General features: G+C 39.2%; 1 protein-coding gene across 1 annotated transcript in view; it reads right to left on the bottom strand.

Moving 5' to 3' along the window:
- LOC126184333 (cullin-2) overlaps positions 1 to 20,481 on the bottom strand; it is a 184,818-nt gene that overhangs the window by 50,960 nt on the left and 113,377 nt on the right. Inside the window, exons 11-12 of the mRNA XM_049926709.1 lie at positions 6,511 to 6,577; positions 2,837 to 3,036 (exon numbers count right to left, since the gene is read on the bottom strand). Of these exons, the coding sequence (XP_049782666.1) occupies positions 2,837 to 3,036; positions 6,511 to 6,577 (267 nt within the window). The remainder of the gene's footprint in view (positions 1 to 2,836; positions 3,037 to 6,510; positions 6,578 to 20,481) is intronic.

The following is a 20,481-nucleotide window of genomic DNA, read 5'->3' as shown; positions in this document are numbered from 1 at the left end:
TTTCCCCAAAAAGCACCACTTGTGAATTTCTTTAGATCTCTGAGAGTATTTCTATACATTGAGCTTTCAGCATTTGGTGAGGAAGGGCAACTATGCTGCTGCTTGTCAAGAACAGCATGGCTGTTACAGATTTATGAGTGAGCCTGTTTTTGTGACAAAGCCATGAGCAGTCATTCCAAAATTCTGGTATCTTTCATTGTACATTTTGAAGCAAAATGAGTTTGTGTAGTGTTAGGCTGAAATGATTTATGATGATTAATTCTCTTGGCACTGAAGAATAGGAGCTTACTCTTTCACAATTCTGACATAGCATCACCTTTCACATTGATGAGTAAGGGCTCCTCCACAGTAGTGACTGGTGTTTTGATTCCAGATCACAGCCAAAAATCCAAATTGCTACCATCTTTTATGATAGGAGAGAAGAAAACAAGACAACTTGCAATCTGTATCAAAGCTAAACACAAATTTTCATGTCACTGTTTATTATCATTATGCCAAAAGACAGAGAACAAATTTCACCACAAACAAACAACTTTCAACGTCTCCTTTAAAATCACCCCAAAACCTTATACCACATGTTAAGAACACCTGATTCACATGAAATACATTCTAAGAAATTTAGCGTTACCTGAAAAAGAACACTTATTTCCTAATACACTGTAATTCTTAGAAGTATATGAAGTACATGTTGCCAAAAATCTTCTGACACCTCGCTGAATGTCTTCTGTGTGACATCAGACAACATATATAAGAATTGGAGGAACATTGCATCAACATTGTACCCAAGTTTTCTATCATAATTAATCAATGAAAGAACTGAATGAATTTGAATGTGGTATGATTGTATTGCCTCTCAATTTAGTGCATTCCATCAGAACTTTCGCAGGGGTCACGTATATTTATTTTCACTGTTAGTGATGTTACTGTAAAATGGAAGTGACAGGAAGCACTAAAACAAATCACTATTCTGGTAGGCTAAGAACTTGACTGATGGGGACAGCAGAAGTCGAAACTGTTCTATGCAACCCAATCAACAGAAATTCTTGTGAATTACTGGACAGACTTTCTGTTGCAGCATGAATAAAGAGGTTGTTGCTGAGACGCAAACGGTGGATATGACGTCATAATCGGTCTTTGCAACACGAAGGTTTAAGAAGTAATGATCCATGGTGTATGATACCTACATAGGTTTAGATGAAATTGAAGGACAGTGTGATTGTTTGCGACTTTTTCTTCCTGGTTGGAGCTCAGGCCATTGGCTTAAAAGTTGATGTAAAAATGAACGCAATAATAAGAAGGAAGATTACATTATAACAACAACCCATCAATGACATGCTGACACAAGAGATTCGTGACTGAAGAAGAATGAGGAGGAAAACTGACATGTTCTTTTCAAAGGAACTGTTCTGGAATTTACTGTAAGTGATTTATGCAAAACACGGAAAACAAGAACATGGATAGCTGACTGGGAATTTGAAGCCCATTTTTCAAAAATGCATGACTAGAGTTTTAACTATTGTTTCCCTTTGTTTGTTAAATTGAACACGTCTGTTTATAAAAATATAAGTTCAATACCCTTTTCATAAGGATAACTGTCTAACTCCTGAAAATAGCCATTAACTGCCAACATCACATCTTCATTTGTAGAAAATCTTCGACCTCCAAGCCATTTTTTCCAAGTCTGGGAACAGAAAATAATCTGAGGGGGCTAAATCTGGCGAATAGGATGCATGAGGTAGCAATTCAAACTTTAATTCATTAATTTTGGCCATTGCAATAACAGACTTGTAAAGTGGTGCATTGTCCTGAAGAAACAACACTTTCTTCCTGCCCAAATGCGGCTGTTTTTGCTTGATTTCTTTGTCTAAATATTGCAGTAAGTTCGCACAATACTCGCCATTAATAGTTTTTCCTTTTTCAAGATAGTCAACGAAAATTATCCCATGTGCATCCCAAAAAACCAATGCCATGACCTTGCCTGCAGATGAAATGGTCATCACCTTCTTTGGAGTCAGTTCTCCAAATTGTGTCCATTGTTTTGATTGTTCTTTTGTCTTGGGAGTGAAGTGGTGGACCCATGTTTCATCCATGGTTATAAAACAGTGCAAAAAATCAGCTTTGTTGCTGTGAAACATTGCTAAACACTCAACTGAAACATCTTTGCAACACTGTTTATGCTAGAGTTTGAGAGGATGTGGCACAAACCTTGCACACAGTTTTCTCATGTCCAAATTTTCAGATACTATGTGATGTGCCACACTTTTTGAAATGCCTACTATGTCTACTATGTCTGCTACTTTCAGTCGACGATTATCCAGTACCGCTTTGTGGATTTTCTTCACCATTTCTGGAGTCTTCACTTCATTTGGTCGACCACTGGGATGCTCGTCTTGGCAGCTGATATGGTCTTGGCAGCTGATATGGCCTTGTTTAAACTCGGCTACCCAATATTTACTGTCAACGAAGGAGCAGACTCTCCCAAAGTAAAACCTAGCTCAGCTTTGATATTGGTTGTGCTTAGGCCTTTCAAAAAATGTATCACATAACGATGACCAATTTTCTCCATTTTCACAAGTTCAGTCACAATGTTAACTATTGATGGCTGCCAAACAAATACTAAACAATGTGGCGCCTTCAAACTTTAAACACACACTTCATAGATCATATTCTTTCTAATCCAGAGATATTTTTCAACAACAACTGCCATCTCTCAGTCAGGCCGAATACTTGTGGGACCACCCTCATATAGCTGGCGTCTCTGGAATGAACAGCAATGGGTATCTGCAGACTTTTGGTCATTTTTGTAAAGCAACAATTTAAGTACTTTTATCCTCACCTGATTATCAGCCATCAACAGTTTTGACTCAATTAGACCCATAACATGTTTATTAAAAGGTTCATCGAAGAGTTGTAAACATTCTTGCACTTCTCGACAAGTTAATGAGTCGACCTCTTGAAACTGAAGAAGGATGGCCATTTGAAATGTCTGCATTGTAACTTGGTATGGCTTTTTAAGATATCCAAGTTTCAATTCACCTGAAACATCAAAGCCACCATCATATTACTACTAAGTAATACACCAATGCTACCACCACAAACAGGTATTATCATAAGAAATTCTATTCTCAACAACAATTAATGATATCAAGAATGAGAGATGATCTTATTTTTAAATATATGTGCAATTATATCTTCTAGGTGTGTAAATCAACTATAATATAAAAGCTACATTGTTATTTTTGCGATTGCTGTTTGATGAATGCTCTTTCTGTTACTAACTACAACATGACAATATATTTTCTTTGCTACATGACAACTCACAGTTCATAATTATACACTTACTGTGGAAATGAGTACATTGTATTACATAACTTCTGCATAAATTAAATAAATAGGGAAAATCTGTTCACAGTCCCACTACCCTCAATCATACATCTGAGCTACCACTTCATCATTTAAAGAGTTATCAGTGGCGTTCATCTTTCATGTAACATGTCTGATTATTTACAGCAGAGCAGTGAGGACGTCTGGGTTTACTGACATACAAATATCACAACCTTTCTAGGGAAGGTATGGGCAATAGAATGTGCACACACTTTCAATTTTATTTTTTTTTCTGCAATGACAGAAGTGTCAGTGTACACAATGTATGATTGTAAATCACTAGGGCCTTTTACTTGCCATCCATTTGTTTAGTTAAACACTAGACACAGTTTTAAAACATGCAGCCAGTAGCGGTTTCAGAGTGTCACCACATGCCTTACAGTACATACACACTATACACATGCTCTTAGAACAAGAAAGAGAGAGAGAGAGAGAGAGAGAGAGAGAGAGAGAGAGAAGACGGGGGCATGCGTGTTATGAAACCAATCAAGATTCCAAAATGTTCATAGATTTCAAGTTGAAAAGAAACAATATTTTCTACAAGCAAAACAATATTTTTCACAGGTGTTATGAGATGTAGGCGAAAAAGAAACTAAGATAATGAAGTTTATCAAAAACCAGATCCTGATTCCAGATTTCCTGAGAGATTAAAAGAAAGCAGTAACAGAAGAAAGAAATCAAGCCACTAATGTATGCCAAACAGTACAGGGCACTAAAATAAATGGGCAGGGAAGAAAAAAAGGAGGAAGGAAGATTAGGGCTTAACATCTCATTGATTACAAGGTCATTAAAGGCTGAGTGCAAACTCTGATGGTAAATTGTTATGAAGATAAATTGGCTGTATATTTTTCACAAGAACCACACCACACTAATAAGTGAATTAAGGAGATCAAACAAAACCTAATGCTGAATGACCCTTTACCAATTACGATCCCCAGCCTTCCAAATACCAAGACAGTGTGACACTATACTGCCCCTGTACTCTCATAAAAGGTATACCAAGATGTATACGCGAACAAGGAGGAGGACAAGATTTCCCAATTAAAAATACTCTTTTTCTCTGGTGAAAATACACTTTTTTCAGGTGAAAGTACATTTTTTCCATTAAGTGACAATATACTTTCACTTGGAGCTATAAAACTTATGAGTCCTCTGAATGGTGAAGGTTTTATACACTGGCACAGAACTTCCCGGCACTTACGGAAACACAACCCAGCATACAACAACAGGTTTTGGAAAGATCTTTGAAGTACAGCAATATTTAAACTGACGATTTTTATATTATGAAAGTAGAAACATGAATTTCATCAATTACAGCACAGTAGGATATGTAGAACTGAAATCAAGATTGAGGTGCACTTTTGTCAACCAGTAATAGTTCATGTCACATGATCTTGCCAGCCAATGACAGCAGACACTCAGAGCACAGGACACGTGATGTACTCAGCGAATAGCAATATCACTGTTAAGTAGTGCAAACACACAAATGAAAAAGTTAATGGTTTAACATTAATACACATACAGTATACATACACACATACAGTATACAAAAGGGTGACAATTATTGAACTATATGAAATAAAATCATTGTAACTTCTGAACAGTTTGTGTTAGGATGTTCAAATTACATGGTTGGCCATGGGGCATGATGGGAATTTGAATGCACACGCCTTGTTGTTGTCAGCCACTTTCGTTTGGACAGGTTTGTCAGTTAGAAAAATTAGCACACTCAGGGGAGTGAGAATCCGCATTTCGTGATGGAGAAGTCTCTTCACCCTCAACGGGTGACTGTGGTGTGCAATGACCAGTCACAGAATAATCGGTGAGATATTCCTTGATGGCACAGTGACTACCGAATGGTACGTGAAGGTTTTGGAAGACTTTCATCCCCATTATCCAAAGTGACCCTGATTTTGACAAGGTGTGGTTCATGCAAGACCAAGTTCAGTCCCACTGAAGTAGGAGAGTGTCTGATGCCCTGGAGAAGCATTTTGGGAACAACATTCTGGCTCAAGTGCACTCAGAGGCCACTGGCATGGGCCTCAAATGGTCACCATATTCTCCGGATCCAAACACATGCGACTCATTTTCATGGGGCTATATTAAAGACAAGGTGTACAGCAGTAATCCCAAAACCATTGTTGAACTGAAAACAGCCATTTCAAGAGGCCATTGACAGCATCGATGTTCCGACACTGCAGTGGGTCATGCAGAATTTCACTATTCGTCTGCGCCACGTCATTGCTAGTGACTGCAGGCGTATCAAACATGTCATAACCTAAATCCAAATATCTGTAGTGATGTTTACATCTCATGTACACAAGCTGAGTGAATAAAAGCCAAAGAATCCTTGATGAACTGCTACATTATTAGCAATATTGCCTTGTTTAACTGCATTTACATCTGACTATTAATTTGTGCAAATTTTAACACAGTCTAATTTTCATGGGACATACTAAAATACTGTCGTATAATGTCTCAAATATATACTTTTGCCCATTGCATGACTACGAGGAACAGTTGTGCGTAGTAGTTTTATGTATGTGTCCTTATGACTGATTATGGAAAGAAAAGAAAAGAAAAAAGGGTGAAACCCAACATCTCACAAAATATATTTATAGGGCTACCAATAATCTTAATATAGCCAACCAATATAAGCATTAGAGTCACAGTGTCATGTAACAAGCTATCACTAAATGACACACTGGAGAGAGCATCAGGAAAGGAACTGAATGCACCATCTCCGATCCCCTTGCCAACAACCTTCAAGTGGACTACTATGACACTAATGTGCAACTGTGCAAAGAAGTTGGGGAAGAAGCAAAGTAGTCTGGACCAATTTAATCTGAAACCTAAACTGACAGGCTGAAATATATCATTAATATGATCGTCACTTTTCTGTATGTGGTGCTCCCGGGCCTCATGCATGTACATGCACAAAAGCATAAGTATAATAGTTATATAATGGGACAGAAAGATTTAAGTTACAGTATTCCAAGCTATCAAAGATTATGGCAGATACAAATATTGCTACTCTCCCAAGGTCTTCAACATTTTCATGGCTGGTACAAGTATTTAAGCTATAAGCAGAAAGTCCAAAATTAAAAAATGCTATTTTCATCATACCTTGACTAAGATGATGCAGCCATGTCAGTTTCCTCCCGCTGAATCCTTTATGATAGAATGTTTCAAACTGAAATTTAAAAGAAAGATAGAAGAAGAAAATTAAACTCTTATAGCATACTGTAGCACTTATAATTCCATGACAATTATTACCAGTATCACATAGTCTACAAAAGTCTAAAATTATATTCACAGAAAGTTACCAAATGTCACTAGAGTGGAAGCACTTTGTATACACTCATGAACAACTGGGTGAGAGATAGTCGGTGCGTTGGATAGAGCAGATCCTGTAACCACAGTCAAGGGAATATCTGGGAGTCATGTGACAAGGGTGTCATCAGACTTACTGGCCATTTCTAATGTAAAACATTAGCCCATTTTATAGCGTCCACTCATGGATATATGAGACATGAACCACTCCTCCTCCAAAGCCTCTGAGGTTTCCACATGCCACTGTGTCAATTGTGCATTCTGAGTCAGTCAGTTCAGGAAAAAAACTGAGCAACACTGTGTTGATAACAGAACTTGCCATTTCAATGCTGGACAATGACAACGATGATGACAACTACAATGATGACGATAACAACAACAACAACAACAACAACAACAACAACCACCAGGGAGCAGTGTTATGATCCAGTGGCATTATCTCACTATGGGGTATAGCAGCCATTTCTCCGCCCCTACATATGTTCCTCTGCTCGTGGCATGCCACACAGCAGAGAGATTAGTATGGGCATACCGTATTTACTTGAATCTAAGCCACACCTGAAAAATGAGACTTGAAATCAAGGAAAAAAATTTTCCCGGGAGAGAAAAGTTTTAGACCACACTTCCAAATCGAAACAAAGTTGGTCCACTGTAACATGAGAGACAATTTAGGTTGAATGAATGAAATAAAGCTATAGTAGTTTGGTTCAAGTCATAAGCTTAGCAGTTAAGCTTCTGCTATGCGCCAGGCGCTCCTTCCGTATTTATACGAGTACCCTCCCTTTTCCACGTGTTTAGTATGGTTTGAATCGATTGCTTATTTTGCTTTGATCTGATAAGTGCTGTTCTCTTTGTTATAGGTGTCATGCACTGTTTTTCACATTCTGATGATGAGTGTTTACAACCTGTCGCCACTCGCGGCATGGCTTGCTTTTGTGTGCCCTACCGTTGCTTACAATTAAAAAAATTAACAAAACCATGGCAAGAGACTGCTACTTATTGTTACTTTCACTACTACTTTCTTTGATAATGATCAACAAGAACTAAATAATAGACTGCATATGATAGAAGATGTTCTGAACGAGAGTTTAACGAAAATTTTTCTCCATCTGAAAATCTTTGCAGACGTCTCTTTAGTACATTACATTCTGCACAGAAGTTAGAGTCAACTTAGATTTAAAAATCTAGTCAGTTGTCGTGCTTCATTTCTGACTGTATCACTATTCAGCATAAGAATAATACAAATATAAACATGATATGATATTTATATTCTTCCCCTTTTGCTGTTGTCTCACTCTAGTTTCATAGTTTATTAGGCAGACAGGATTTAAATAAGATAGTAGCAAACACGAAAGAATACATGGCATAATGTTCACATTTGTATTATTCTTATGGTGAAGAGAATGCTGTATGTGATTCATGATTCATAAAAGTTCCTATTAGCAACCATGTCTTGTCACAGGTAGGAAAAAATTCAGAACATAGAGTTGGCCATATTGACATACATCCCAGTCCTGCCAGTCAGATTTTCGTAGTAGATTTTTAGTTTGACTTCAAATGCAGAATGTGGTGTTGTCGTCTTCAGTCCGTAGACTGGTTTGATGCAGCTCTCCACGCTTTTATTCTGAAATTTAAAACAAAACGTTATTAGGTTTGTAATACATCTTATATTAACTGTTTAAAATGCCAGTCATGATTCTGAATCACTATCACTCGATTCTTTGTTGCTCATTTCTTCACACAGAGCATTGTCCTCCGTACCATCTAGTGCGTTGGATATTGAACATTTTTTAAATGCTTGTTGCACAGTCAGATTTGGAACACACTTCCATGCATCATAAATCAATTGGCACACTTGTGACAAACTTATGCGTTTTACACGTTCTGTTGGTGTCAGTTGTCTGTCGCTTTTCGAAAGCCACTCTGCGTACATGGGTTTAAGCTTGTCCTTAAATGGTTTATTCAAACAGACTTCAAGTGGTTGCAGGATTGACGTCATCCTGCCTGGAATTACTGCCAAGTCTGTTTTGCTTTCCTCTAATTTTCGTTTTACTGCAGGTGTCGTATGGCCTGCGTATGCATCTGATACCAACAGACTGCCTAAACCAAGCATTGCGCCAGGACGACGATTCCACACATGCCTAATCCATTCCAGCACCATGTACTCTGTAAACCACCCAGTTCCGGTTGCTCGTACAATTACAGTTTTTGGAAATACTTCCGATTTCGGTAAAGTCTTTCACTTGCAAACTATGAATGGGGTAATTTATGTCCATCTCCTGTGCAAGCAAGCATGATGGACATCCGCTGTTTTTCACCCCCTGATGTGAGAACACTTTTGTCTTTCTTTCCTTTGGCATCAACTGTATAATTTGACAGCATGTCAAAATACACAGGAGTTTGGTCAGCATTTCCTATCTGACCAAGAAGGTATTGCTTTTCTGTGCGCCGCCTAATTATGAAGCGCTGAAATTCCACGTTTTTCTTCATACTTTTTCGGCAGCTTCTGTGCAACTGAAGTTCACCTCTGAATTGAAACAACCCAGCGCTTCATAAACAGATCAATCCAGCTGCGACTAGCCTTAAAAGTTTTGATTTTTTGCTCTCTAGCAATTTCATGTGCCTTAATTTTTAAAATTTCGGTGTTCACAGGCAGGAGTTTCTGATGCTGTTCCTTAACAAATTCATTTAATATCACTTCTAGTGCATGATATCGGCCACACTTTGGCCCACTAAATGCTTTCCTGCTACTCGAACATTCAAATAATTTGTCTCTCTGCAGTCGCCATCGCCTGATGTTGCTCTCACCAATCCCGTATCGCAGACCTGCAGCACGATTAGAACTTTGTTCCGCAAAAGAAATAACTCCCCTCTTGAATTTGGCACTATAATGAAAGCGCTTCATTATGGTTCACTAACACGAACAAGCACTTCACAAAATTCCACGAAACAATAGGTGCTGCTACATGAAATCTTAATGAGCCCTAGCGTATCAACTCGTTCAACAATCCTAAAGCCTTGTGCATTGTTGGTATTTTTGTGTAAAGCAATATATTTTTGTTGCTATGAATATTTGAAAGGCTGCTACATTCGAAGACGAACAATACGGAATTTCTATTTACTTCGTTGGATAATGTATGAAAATGCAGTGGTCAAAACTCGAGGAGAGAAAAAAGCTCGTCTTCTACCTTTTTTTTTTTAATTTATATACTGACGCGGAGGTTTTGGCACCAGTATTTATCTTTGTGCCTGCAAAGCATGCCTGTGTAGTGCTACATATATTTGATGGCAGAAGTCAGTTGTGGCGGCTCCTACCAACATTTTTCAGAACTTGCGCTTACTTTGCACTTGATTCTAAGCTGCGGGCAATTTTTTGGATTACAAAAACCGGAAAAAAGTGCGGCTTAGATTCAAGTAAATATGGTACTTGAAGCATGGGAGGAGATCACCTGAACTGATGAATCTTGAGTCTCATTATTCACAGAAGAAACAAAATGAGTAAATCACATAAGGTGAGGCATCTTACTTGCCAACAGGACACTGTCCAGGTCGTGTTGGTATACAGTTAGTGTTGTTGGTGGTCAAATGGTCATGTGGCAGGATGGTTTTTCAATATTTTTTGATGTCTCATATGGTTCAGGCCACAATACAGTCGCACTGCCTTCAGGATGATGATTATACATGGTGTGTCTACTTGAATTTCTCATGACTATACAGAGTGAAGAAAAAATGTTGCACTTGGAGGTCGATATACGATTCCTCCTCCATGATTCAAGACAATAAGTTATCTAGCAAGATCAGATCAGGTGCATTTTGAAAACACGTTTAAAAATGAGGTGCTGACAACACTATCACATCGTGCAGCGCATCTCAGAGGAACATGTTTTACATGTTCATTCCCTAGTTCTCGCCATTTATATGCAGGATACCATTTTGTCACATGACAACAGCCTATCAGATGACAGTGGGATCCATTAAACTGCATGCATGTGTCTGTAAACTGCACAGTGCACAACCACAACTGGTCCTGTACAGTTCATGTATGGCAACTTCATGGTGGAGTAGACAACAATGAATATATCAATATATTTTTGGTGCTGGGTACATCCGATAACCAAGCTGCTGCTGCTGCTGTTCAGTACCTTCAAAAGTGCCATTCTGATAAGAATGGAGGGGAAGGGCACGAATGCGACTCAAACAATGGTGAGACTGCACGTCTGTTCCCCACGGCACTGTCTCATCTCACTGAGACAATGGAACAGCTTTGGCACAATGCAGAGTTCATGATATCTGTTCTTGGCCACACTGCACGCAGTACAGCATTGCCAGAGCCTCGTTTTTTAAAACTGCATTTCTATTCAACCTACTGGTGGGACTAGGTTTTGCTAGATACAGTTTTGTTGTGAACTGGGATGAGGAATTGCATGCCAACTGCGGCATTTTTTCTTTACCCTGTATATGGTTAGTAAAATTATTGCTGGCATTTTTTAAATGTGAAACTTAAAATTTCACTAAAAATCAGCATATACTCCCATATAGTGCAAACTTATTGCCAACAAATATTCATGGAAACTGCAACCAAGAACAGTACATATGACTGAAAAGAGCTGTAACATTACTAATTAGAGTCATGAGAATATACAATAGATTAAGATTTGAGAACTGTAAATAAGCTTTATCTTTGAGAATTCAGTATGCTGTGAAGTCTCCCTGAAATCTAACCCTCTAAATATTGTGGTAGGAATGGATATGTTCCTCATTAATGTTTCTCCTTACAGTTTACAAGCGAGTCGACAAAGCATTAACAGTGTTTGTTCCTCTGAAGGTGGTTTGCAAATTCCTTGGCACATGAGGCTGGGCAGTATCCTCCTGAAATGTGGCATGTGGAGTTACCTGAAGTAGAAGCAGTACCTCAGACTACAAGACTTTCATAAGTCATCAGATTACTATCAGTAAAGGAGAGTTGGAAAAATGTCACTTTGTTTCAATTTACAGTTTGTTCCTTACTCTTTAAATTTAAATAGGAGAGCAACAGTAAAATGGAAAATAAATAAATAAAACAACAAGGATGTTAATTCCCGGAATGTAAATTTTATGTAGGTTATGCTACATCACATCCTTCAATTGCATACAGCACCCCTCCCAACAAAACCCATGACTTAAGCAGGATGTAACACAGAATGAGTGTGCTGTACTGATTAAAGACACTGGAGTACTGCTGTACTGATTAAAGACACTGGAGAAACAGTATTCTGAAAATTGTGGGATGGTTCCTTTGAAAAGGCCACAGCTAACTTCCTGCACGATCCAAGCTAGTGCTCCGTCACTAATGACCTCATCAAGTTAAACATCAATCTTTGTTTACAGGCAGTTCTAAGGTTACTGTCTTGCCATCAATTCGCATAGTTATGTATTAGGTTGGTGCACAAGTTCCTAATGTTTCTCCATAAGTTTAATAAACCCAACAGATACACATAGCAGACACGTTAGTCATCAATAATATATTCTCCTCTAACATTTACATCAGTCTGCAGTAGTTCACCACTCTCTCACTGTTCCACCAGATGTACAGTATTATCCTTTTTAGGTGTGCATAGGTCTTTGTACAGGGAATTGCTGCTTTGTTTAGGGCCAACCATTCCTTTCTTTTCCTTATATTAGCATGAAGACATCATTTCTCATCACCAGTAATGATACAGTACAGTAATGGGTGGTGCTGTTTGTGGTTGGTTGGTTTATTTGGGAGAGGGGACCAAACAGCGAGGTCATTGGTCCCATCACATTAGGGAAGGATGCGGAAGGAAGTCAGCCATGCCCTTTCAGAAGAACCATCCCAGCATTTACCTGAAGTGATTTAGGGAAATCATGGAAAACCTAAATCAGGATGGCTGGACACAGGTTTGAACCGTCGTACTCCCAAATGCAAGTCCAGTGTTGTCACTTGTGAGCAAGCAGAGCTGCACATATGGCCACCTGCTGATTTTTGTGATTTTGGTTTAGAGCATGCAGTATCCACACATCTGATTTTTTTATCCTTCCCCACTGCATGCAAATGTTGTACAGTGGTGGAATGATCACAGTTCATCACATATGCCAGTTCTCGAGTACAATGACATGGATCATTGTGGATTAAGGCTTTTAAACGGTCTTCATCAAACCCCAAAGGTCTTCCTGAACATGGAGAGTCACTAATGTCAAAACGATCCTCCTTAAAATGAGAAAACAAGTTTCTTGTCATGCTCTGTCCAATGGCATTATCCCCATACAGGGCACAAATGTTTCTGGCTGGCTCCATTTCTGTTAATCCTCTATTGAACTCAATGTCTGTCTGAAATGTTCTGATTTCTCCACTTGGCACTCCAGTTTCTAGCATCCACAGTCCCACTCACTATCTCCAAATGACAATATGTAAACTCAAATAGCAATATTGAACTACAAATTAAAAAATGAGAATTGATAAATAAACCCATAGCAAGCGGTATACCAACATGCAAAACAAAAATGCTACGAACTTATGAGCCAACCCAATAATAACTTAAAGAGAGAATTCTACAGACTGTTGTTCTCCAATTTCAGCATACTATCAACCTCATTTCAAATTTCTCTTTCTTTGAAAAAGAAAAAAAAAAATGTAGTGCCACAAAGCTCTATATGTAAAAACTAAATACTTTTCAAACACTACACAAAATGACAACAGTTACAGCTAAGTGAACCAAACTAATACAGAGAGCTACAAACAATGGTTCAAATACATCTCTTCTCCATTTGCTTCCTATTACATAGAAAATAAACACTAAATTTCTAATTAACATAACAATGTCTCAACCATTTTACAAATGTTACAGTAACCATGTTGTACTTGTAGTGGAGTAGAGGCTTGGACGATGACGAGGCAAGCAATTGGAATGTTGAAACTGTTAATCAATCCAGAAAGACTAGTGTAACTGGAGGTGTACTGCCAGGGATTTCAGGTTTGAGTTTCAGTTAGCACATAATGAACTTGTCATGTAATTACATATATTATTTTGCCAGTCTTTTGACAAAAGAGTGAAGTTAAGAGACTCTCGCATTACATCCATGACAAGTTAAAAATGTATACCGAAATACCAGTCAGTCATATAAGAATATTATAAGAAACTTCCTATGAACAATTATACAATGATGTCAGTCATGACACAGTTTATAACAGATACTGAATATAAAGCTTAGTACAACTCCCAAACCTGTCAGCAAATAAAAAACAAGGCATCCTTAAAGCGAGAAGTAACAGAAATGTTACATACAGCTCCATACATTTACCAAGTGAGAAAACTTTTTAAGTAGAAAACTTTTTAAGCCGACAGACTGAAGTTATCTATTTTCATCAGGAGTAGTATGAGGGAGCTTACTAGGCTTGATTTGCTGACAACATTGACTATAAAGCAAGATTAGAATTTAATGTTCCATCAATGACAAGGGCATTAGAGACTGAGTAGCTCAAAATGGGGAGGATAGGGAAGGAAACCTGCTGTACCTTTTCAAAAGAACTATCCTGGCATTAGACTGAAGTAATTTATGGGAATCACAAATCGCCAAAAACCAAAATTTGGGTGACTGATTATGGATTTGAACTGCTGTCCCACCGAATATTAGTCCAGAATCATACCACAGTGCCACCTCGCTCGGTAAGACTCACTAGAGTTTGTAGGTTCCTATTCTCAAGAGTCACTGTCTAACACACACACTGTTCCTTTTCAATAATGACTTAATACCGAAAGAGGGTAACACTTGCCGGTATGCTACTTACACCACTGATTGATGGGCCCTCTTGGTTGCTGTATCACCTAGCTCTGTTCTTAATTTATTTTAGTCACCTGGGTAAACGGACAACATTTCTTCTTTCAATTATGTACCTACTGAACTGAACTGAACCACGAGCAATTTGGATGATTCTATTTGGGGAGTAAGTTGGGATTTACAGGTGCCAAATACATGAAGAGTACAAATCGACTGGAAATCCTCACAATAATGAAGTATGTTCTACACTCTTCAGCAGTACATATAGTGAATTTTGATCCCCTACAGATCCAAAAGACAACCACAGAGAAGTAAAGCAGTAATCCAGACCTATTAGCATTTGCTAGAATAAAATGACAACACCGAATGAAATTACTAACATACATTTAGACAAATGTCAGCTTTTCATTCTGTGTGTCTTAGGTCTCTGAGCTGATCTTACTAGTGCCCCATTCCATTCCCATGCTCCATGCATAGTAAAAAGTTCTCATCATATAATAGTGGGACTAACCAGACTTTCTCAGCTGTAGGAGGTAAATGGCTACAGACAGCCAAAAAAAGGTACAGTAATGTTGCATTGTGTTAAAGGTTATGTAATTTTTTAGTTCAGTTACTTCCTGTACCATGCAACACAATTGTGATTTCTCCATATAATGTGGGATGAGTCAGTTTTGCAATTTTCTCAGTGAAAAATATGGTTAAGTACTGTAAGTGCTGGCCACTTACATGATTATCTTGTATATAAATCATTGTATGTGATATTCTTTTACAGAGTTGGAGTAACTGTCGGGGAGATGCAATTTAAGTTTGTGTTTGAGGTTAATTTTATATTTCTCTCTCTTAGATGTATGTGGCAGGCCATTTACATATAACAACAACAACAGCAGACCTACTAGTAATCCCGCCACACACTTTAAGTGCTTATTCCCCATTCTGAAGATGATGTTTTGTTGTGTTCTCTCCTTGGGTTTCTTAATGTGATACACTGCATTCTTTTAGTCGCATAGGATGTTAACTCATTACCAATAAGTTCTCTGCTATGATAATATTTGAGATTTTCTAGAAGAATGTTATGAACTGCACAATCAAATGTTTTAGACAAGTCACAGAAAATAACAGATGGCAGTATTTTGTGACTTAAATTTTGTGTAACATAATTTACAGATTGAAAAGTAGCATTGTTGTCTGGAGAGAACCTTTTGAAATCCCAACTGAGACTAATAATTTTATTTTGGGATAGGCATGTGATGTTACTGTCTAGCATCAGCACCACTTTCCTGACCAAATGATTAATAAAGTAAATTGACATAATTTACCAGCACTGAGTATTGATGAAACCAAAAAAGTGACAATTCTGAAAACTGCACAACCCCAAAAGGAATGAACCACATTTCTTTATCACAATGTATGCAGGTTTCTCCTTCTATGTGAAAAACTGAATAATGCAGTTGACCCATCTCCCATTTTACACAGTCCATAAGATCCAGCACAGTACCGCAAAGCTCAAAATAGTGGCTGCAAGCCAAAACTTTCCAACATATATAGAAAAAATGGCAAAGACACTGGGAGAAATACATCAGAAACCAAAATGCTTGTTTTGGAAGAAATTGCAACAATCTTATTATGTTGCTTTATGAAGTGCTACTGGTTTTCACATTCCTCAGCTAATTACTTTCTAGCCATTGACTGACAAAAATCCACACTTTCTCAAGATCTCTTTTACTTTGAATTTACATTACTTTTAGGAAGTCTGTATATGTTGTAATTATTAAAGTTAAAGAAATCAGATTAACACCATAAAAATACAAAATTGTTATGGCTTTTGTGGCCACTTGTTGCCAAACTGCCTGTTGGCTTCTGTCTTGGGTCCTTTGGCCAACATTCGTCTCATGATTTTTCTGTTTCACCAGCACGAGTGGCTGGCATTGTCAAAGTTTCACCCTACATTGCTGGTGGTGGACTGGAGCCAAGCTCGCAGCCACAGACTATATACCTGCTGCACCAACATCCAAGGGCTTCTCTGCAGTCATTTCCAGTGCGGTTCTCCTCTTGCCACCTGCAACTGTTGTTTGCTGTAGCACGGGAAGGCACGATCCGATTACCTTGAGGCTTTCTTATTTCTTGTTGGAGCTATTCTCGTGTTTGTGTATTTGTATAGCTTCTCTGAACAAGCGGATATGATAGCTCTTCTCTACAGCCAGAACACCCGTGTCAGCGAATTTTACTACTTGGTACATGGTCGGTCTCACACAGTGCATGGTCTGCCACAGCTGATTTCTCCACCTGCCCCAACCTGCAACGTCAGTTATGTTCTGTGATCCTGGTGTTGTTGATCGTCCAGTCATTTCAAAATAAACTTTTCTGCATGTGCATGGTACGTTGTCTATTCCCGACATTGCAAGTGGGTCCCTTTTATCCTTTGCCAATCTGAGACACTCTTTGATCTTCTCTGTTGGTTTGTAAATAGGCTTTATGCCATGACTGCACAATATGCAGATGATTCTGTCCATCACTTTGGGAATGTATGGCAGAAAGGCTGGACCCGACACACTTTTTTCTGATATGTCACTTCACCAAGTATTTAACTCTGTTATAGTTCTAATATACTGTAACTTCTGGAGTGCCCATTGCTCCTCAGAACACTTTTCAGGTGCCGCATATAGCATCTGAGGCACTGCGGCTCACATATTCATCATGCTCGCAACATGAGCGTATTAATCTTGCACTTCTGTGCCACAGGTTGTCACCATCCCTTGTGACCAGCACATCTAGAAATGGCAGTTTTCTGTCCTTTTCTACTTCCACGGTAAATTTTATGTTGGCATGAAGACTGTTCAAGTGTCTTAGGAAGTCATCGAGCTGTTCCTCACCATTGCTCCACAAAACAAAGATATCATTGACACATTTGTACCACACCTTGGGTTTACAAGGTGCCAAGCCAGTGCCTGTGCTTTGAAGTGTGCCATGAAGAAGTTGGCCACCACACGACAAAGAGGACTATCCATGGCAAATGCCTTCCAGCTGTTTGTAGAAGTTGCCATTCCATGTGAAATAGCTCATGGTGAGACATGCATAAAAGACCTTTGAGATGTTTTGCGGGAAAATGGAACCAATGTGCTCCAGAGAATCACTGAGTAGCACTTCCGTAAACAAAGAAACAACATCAAAGCTGACCACGTTGCCATTTGGTGCAAATTTTACTTTCTTCAGCTTCTCAATGAAATGTCCTGAGTAGTCCTTTATGTACGTATTAGCCTTCCCCATGTGCGGATGGAGCAGAGAGGCCAAGTATTTTACCAGTTACATCGGTGAGCCAGGAGTGTTAACAATCAGGCTGAGTGGAACGTTATCCTTATGGATCTTTGGTAATCCATACAGCCAAGATGGTAGGGCGTCTGTGTTGTGCAAGTTCCTCTCTATGTCTGCCAGCAGAGAAGACATCTTGCTAAACCACTTTGAATGCAATGAGATATGGTGCATCATATCTGCACTTAGTTTTTGGTACATTGTTGCATCTAATTTGTCCCAGATCTTCTGCTCATAATCTTCAGTCTTCATTATTACGGTCTTATTTTCCTTATCGGCAGGCAGTACCAATATATTCCTGTCGGCACTTTGATTCTTAGTAGTTTGTACCTCTTCTTTCTTCAGTTTGAAAGCTGGTGACTTTGCTCGGCACAGTATCCTGGCTGTTTCAGTGCCTATTTCCTCTGCTCTTTCACAGGGAAGGGTCCGAATGGCCGCTTCGGTATTAGCAGTGGTGTCCTCCATAGATATAGTTCTCGGGACAATAGCAAAATTCCCTCCTTTTTGAAGGCCTGACTCTTCCTCTTCAGTCAATTGTCATTCAGTGAGGTTGACTACTGTGCGTGACATGTCAGGAATTGCCTTGTCAGTCTGCTTCCAGCACATTGCAATATTTTTCTTCTGTCGCTCAGTGTAGCATTTGAGTTCACACGCTATGCTCCTGTGAGTGATGCTGTCAATCCTGTCCCAGTCGGCTCGATGCATTCTGCTCCTTAGTTGATAGAAATTGTCCAAGAGTTCCTCATATGTTCTTTACAAGTATCACCGTGTCATATGAATTCGCTCACGAAGAAAAGCTCGTTCCATTCTGTCACAGATACGGTGTGGTTGTGCGGTGGTGAATAGATGGTTACATTTCAAGAACTTCAGTGCATTACCTTCATCCCGGCACTGTGATAGAAAGGCTGAGAGGACACCAATCACGTTTTCTTCTTCTTGTCACTGGTCAAGATGTCTGTACAATCCGCAAATCTTCTTCCCAGAGAGGTGTAATACAAAATTGTTCAGGCTCTCATGGCCAGTTATTGACAAATTGCCTGTTTGTTTGTTCTCAGGTTCTTCGGCTGACATTTATCTGATGATTTGGCGTGCCATGTACATATAATCGGCAGCCGCAAGCTCGGTTGCAGTCCACCACCAGCAATAGAGTGCAAAACTTAGATAATGCCAGCCACTTCTGCTGGTGAAACATCAAGAAAAATCATGAGATGAACGTCGGTCGAAGAACCCGAGACAGGAGATTTGCAGGTTGTACCGACGGCTTGATCAACGATGGAAGAAGAAAGCGCAATTGATGTCCTCTCTCGCTTTTCTATCGTGGTGCCAGGATGAATGTACTGCACTGAAGTTCTTGAAATGCAAGTGCCTATTCACCATCACCCAAGCATAACATATCTGTGACACAATGGATGAAGAACTTTTGGGCATTTTCTATCAACTAAGGAGCAGAATGCATTGAAACAGCTGGGACAAGACTGACAGCATCACTCACAGGAGCATGCAGAATGAACTCGAGCGCTGCACTGAGCGAAAGGAGAAAATGTTTGCAAGATGCCGGAAGCAGACTGACAAGGTGATTCCTGACATGTCACGCACAGTGGTCAAACCCACTGAACAACAACTGACTGAAGAGGAAGAGCCTGTCCCTTCAAAGAAAGGGGGGAGAACTTTGCTATCATCCTGAGCACTATAACTATGGAGGACATCATTGCTAATACCGAAGCGGCCATTCGGACCCTTCCTTGTGAAAGAGCAGAGAAAATAAGCACTGAAACAGCCAGGATACTGTGCCGATCAAAACCACCAGCTTTCGATTTGAAGAAAGAAGAGGTACAAACTACTAAGAATCTAAATGCCGATACGAATATATTGGTACTGCCTGCTGATAAGGGAAATGTGACCGTCATAATGAAGACCGAAGATTATGAGCAGAAGATCAGGAACCTATTAGATCCAACAATGTACCAAAAACTAAGTGCAGATCTGATGCACCATATTGTCTCCTCTGCTGGCAGACATACAGAGGAACTTGGGCAACACAGAAGCCATACCATCTCGGCTGTATGGATTATCAAAGATCTATAAGAATAATATTCAACTAAGACTGATTGTTAGCACTCCTGGCTCACCGATGTAGAAACTGGCAAAATAATTGGCCTCTCTGTTCCAACTGTATGTGGGGAAAACTGACACATACATAAAGGACTCAGGACATTTCACTGAAAAGCTGAGGAAACTAAAACTTGCACCAGACGACATTCAGACCAGCTTTGATGTTGCTTCTTTGTTTACGAAAGTGCTACTCAGTGATTCTCTGGAAAACATTGGTTCCATTTTCCTGCAAGACTTCTCAAGGCTCTTTTATGCATGTCTCACCACGAGCTATTTCACATGGAATGGCAGCTTCTATGAACAGCGTGAAGACACTACCATGGGTAGTCCTCGTAGTCATGTGGTGGACAACTTCGTGGAACACTTCCAAGCACAGGCACTGGATTTGGCACCTTATAAACATAAGGTGTGGTAAAAATTTGTCGATGATACCTTTGTCTTGTGGAGCAATGGTGAGGAACAGCTTGCTGACTTCCCAAGAAACTTGAACAATCTCCATGCCAACATAAAATTTACCATGGAAGTAGAAAAGGACAGAAAGCTACCGTTTCTAGATGTGCTGGTCGCAAG

This window comes from Schistocerca cancellata, chromosome 4 (genome assembly GCF_023864275.1).
Source record: "Schistocerca cancellata isolate TAMUIC-IGC-003103 chromosome 4, iqSchCanc2.1, whole genome shotgun sequence".
In the NCBI taxonomy this organism is placed as follows: domain Eukaryota; kingdom Metazoa; phylum Arthropoda; class Insecta; order Orthoptera; family Acrididae; genus Schistocerca; species Schistocerca cancellata.
This window is presented reverse-complemented; position numbering and strand designations above follow the sequence as displayed.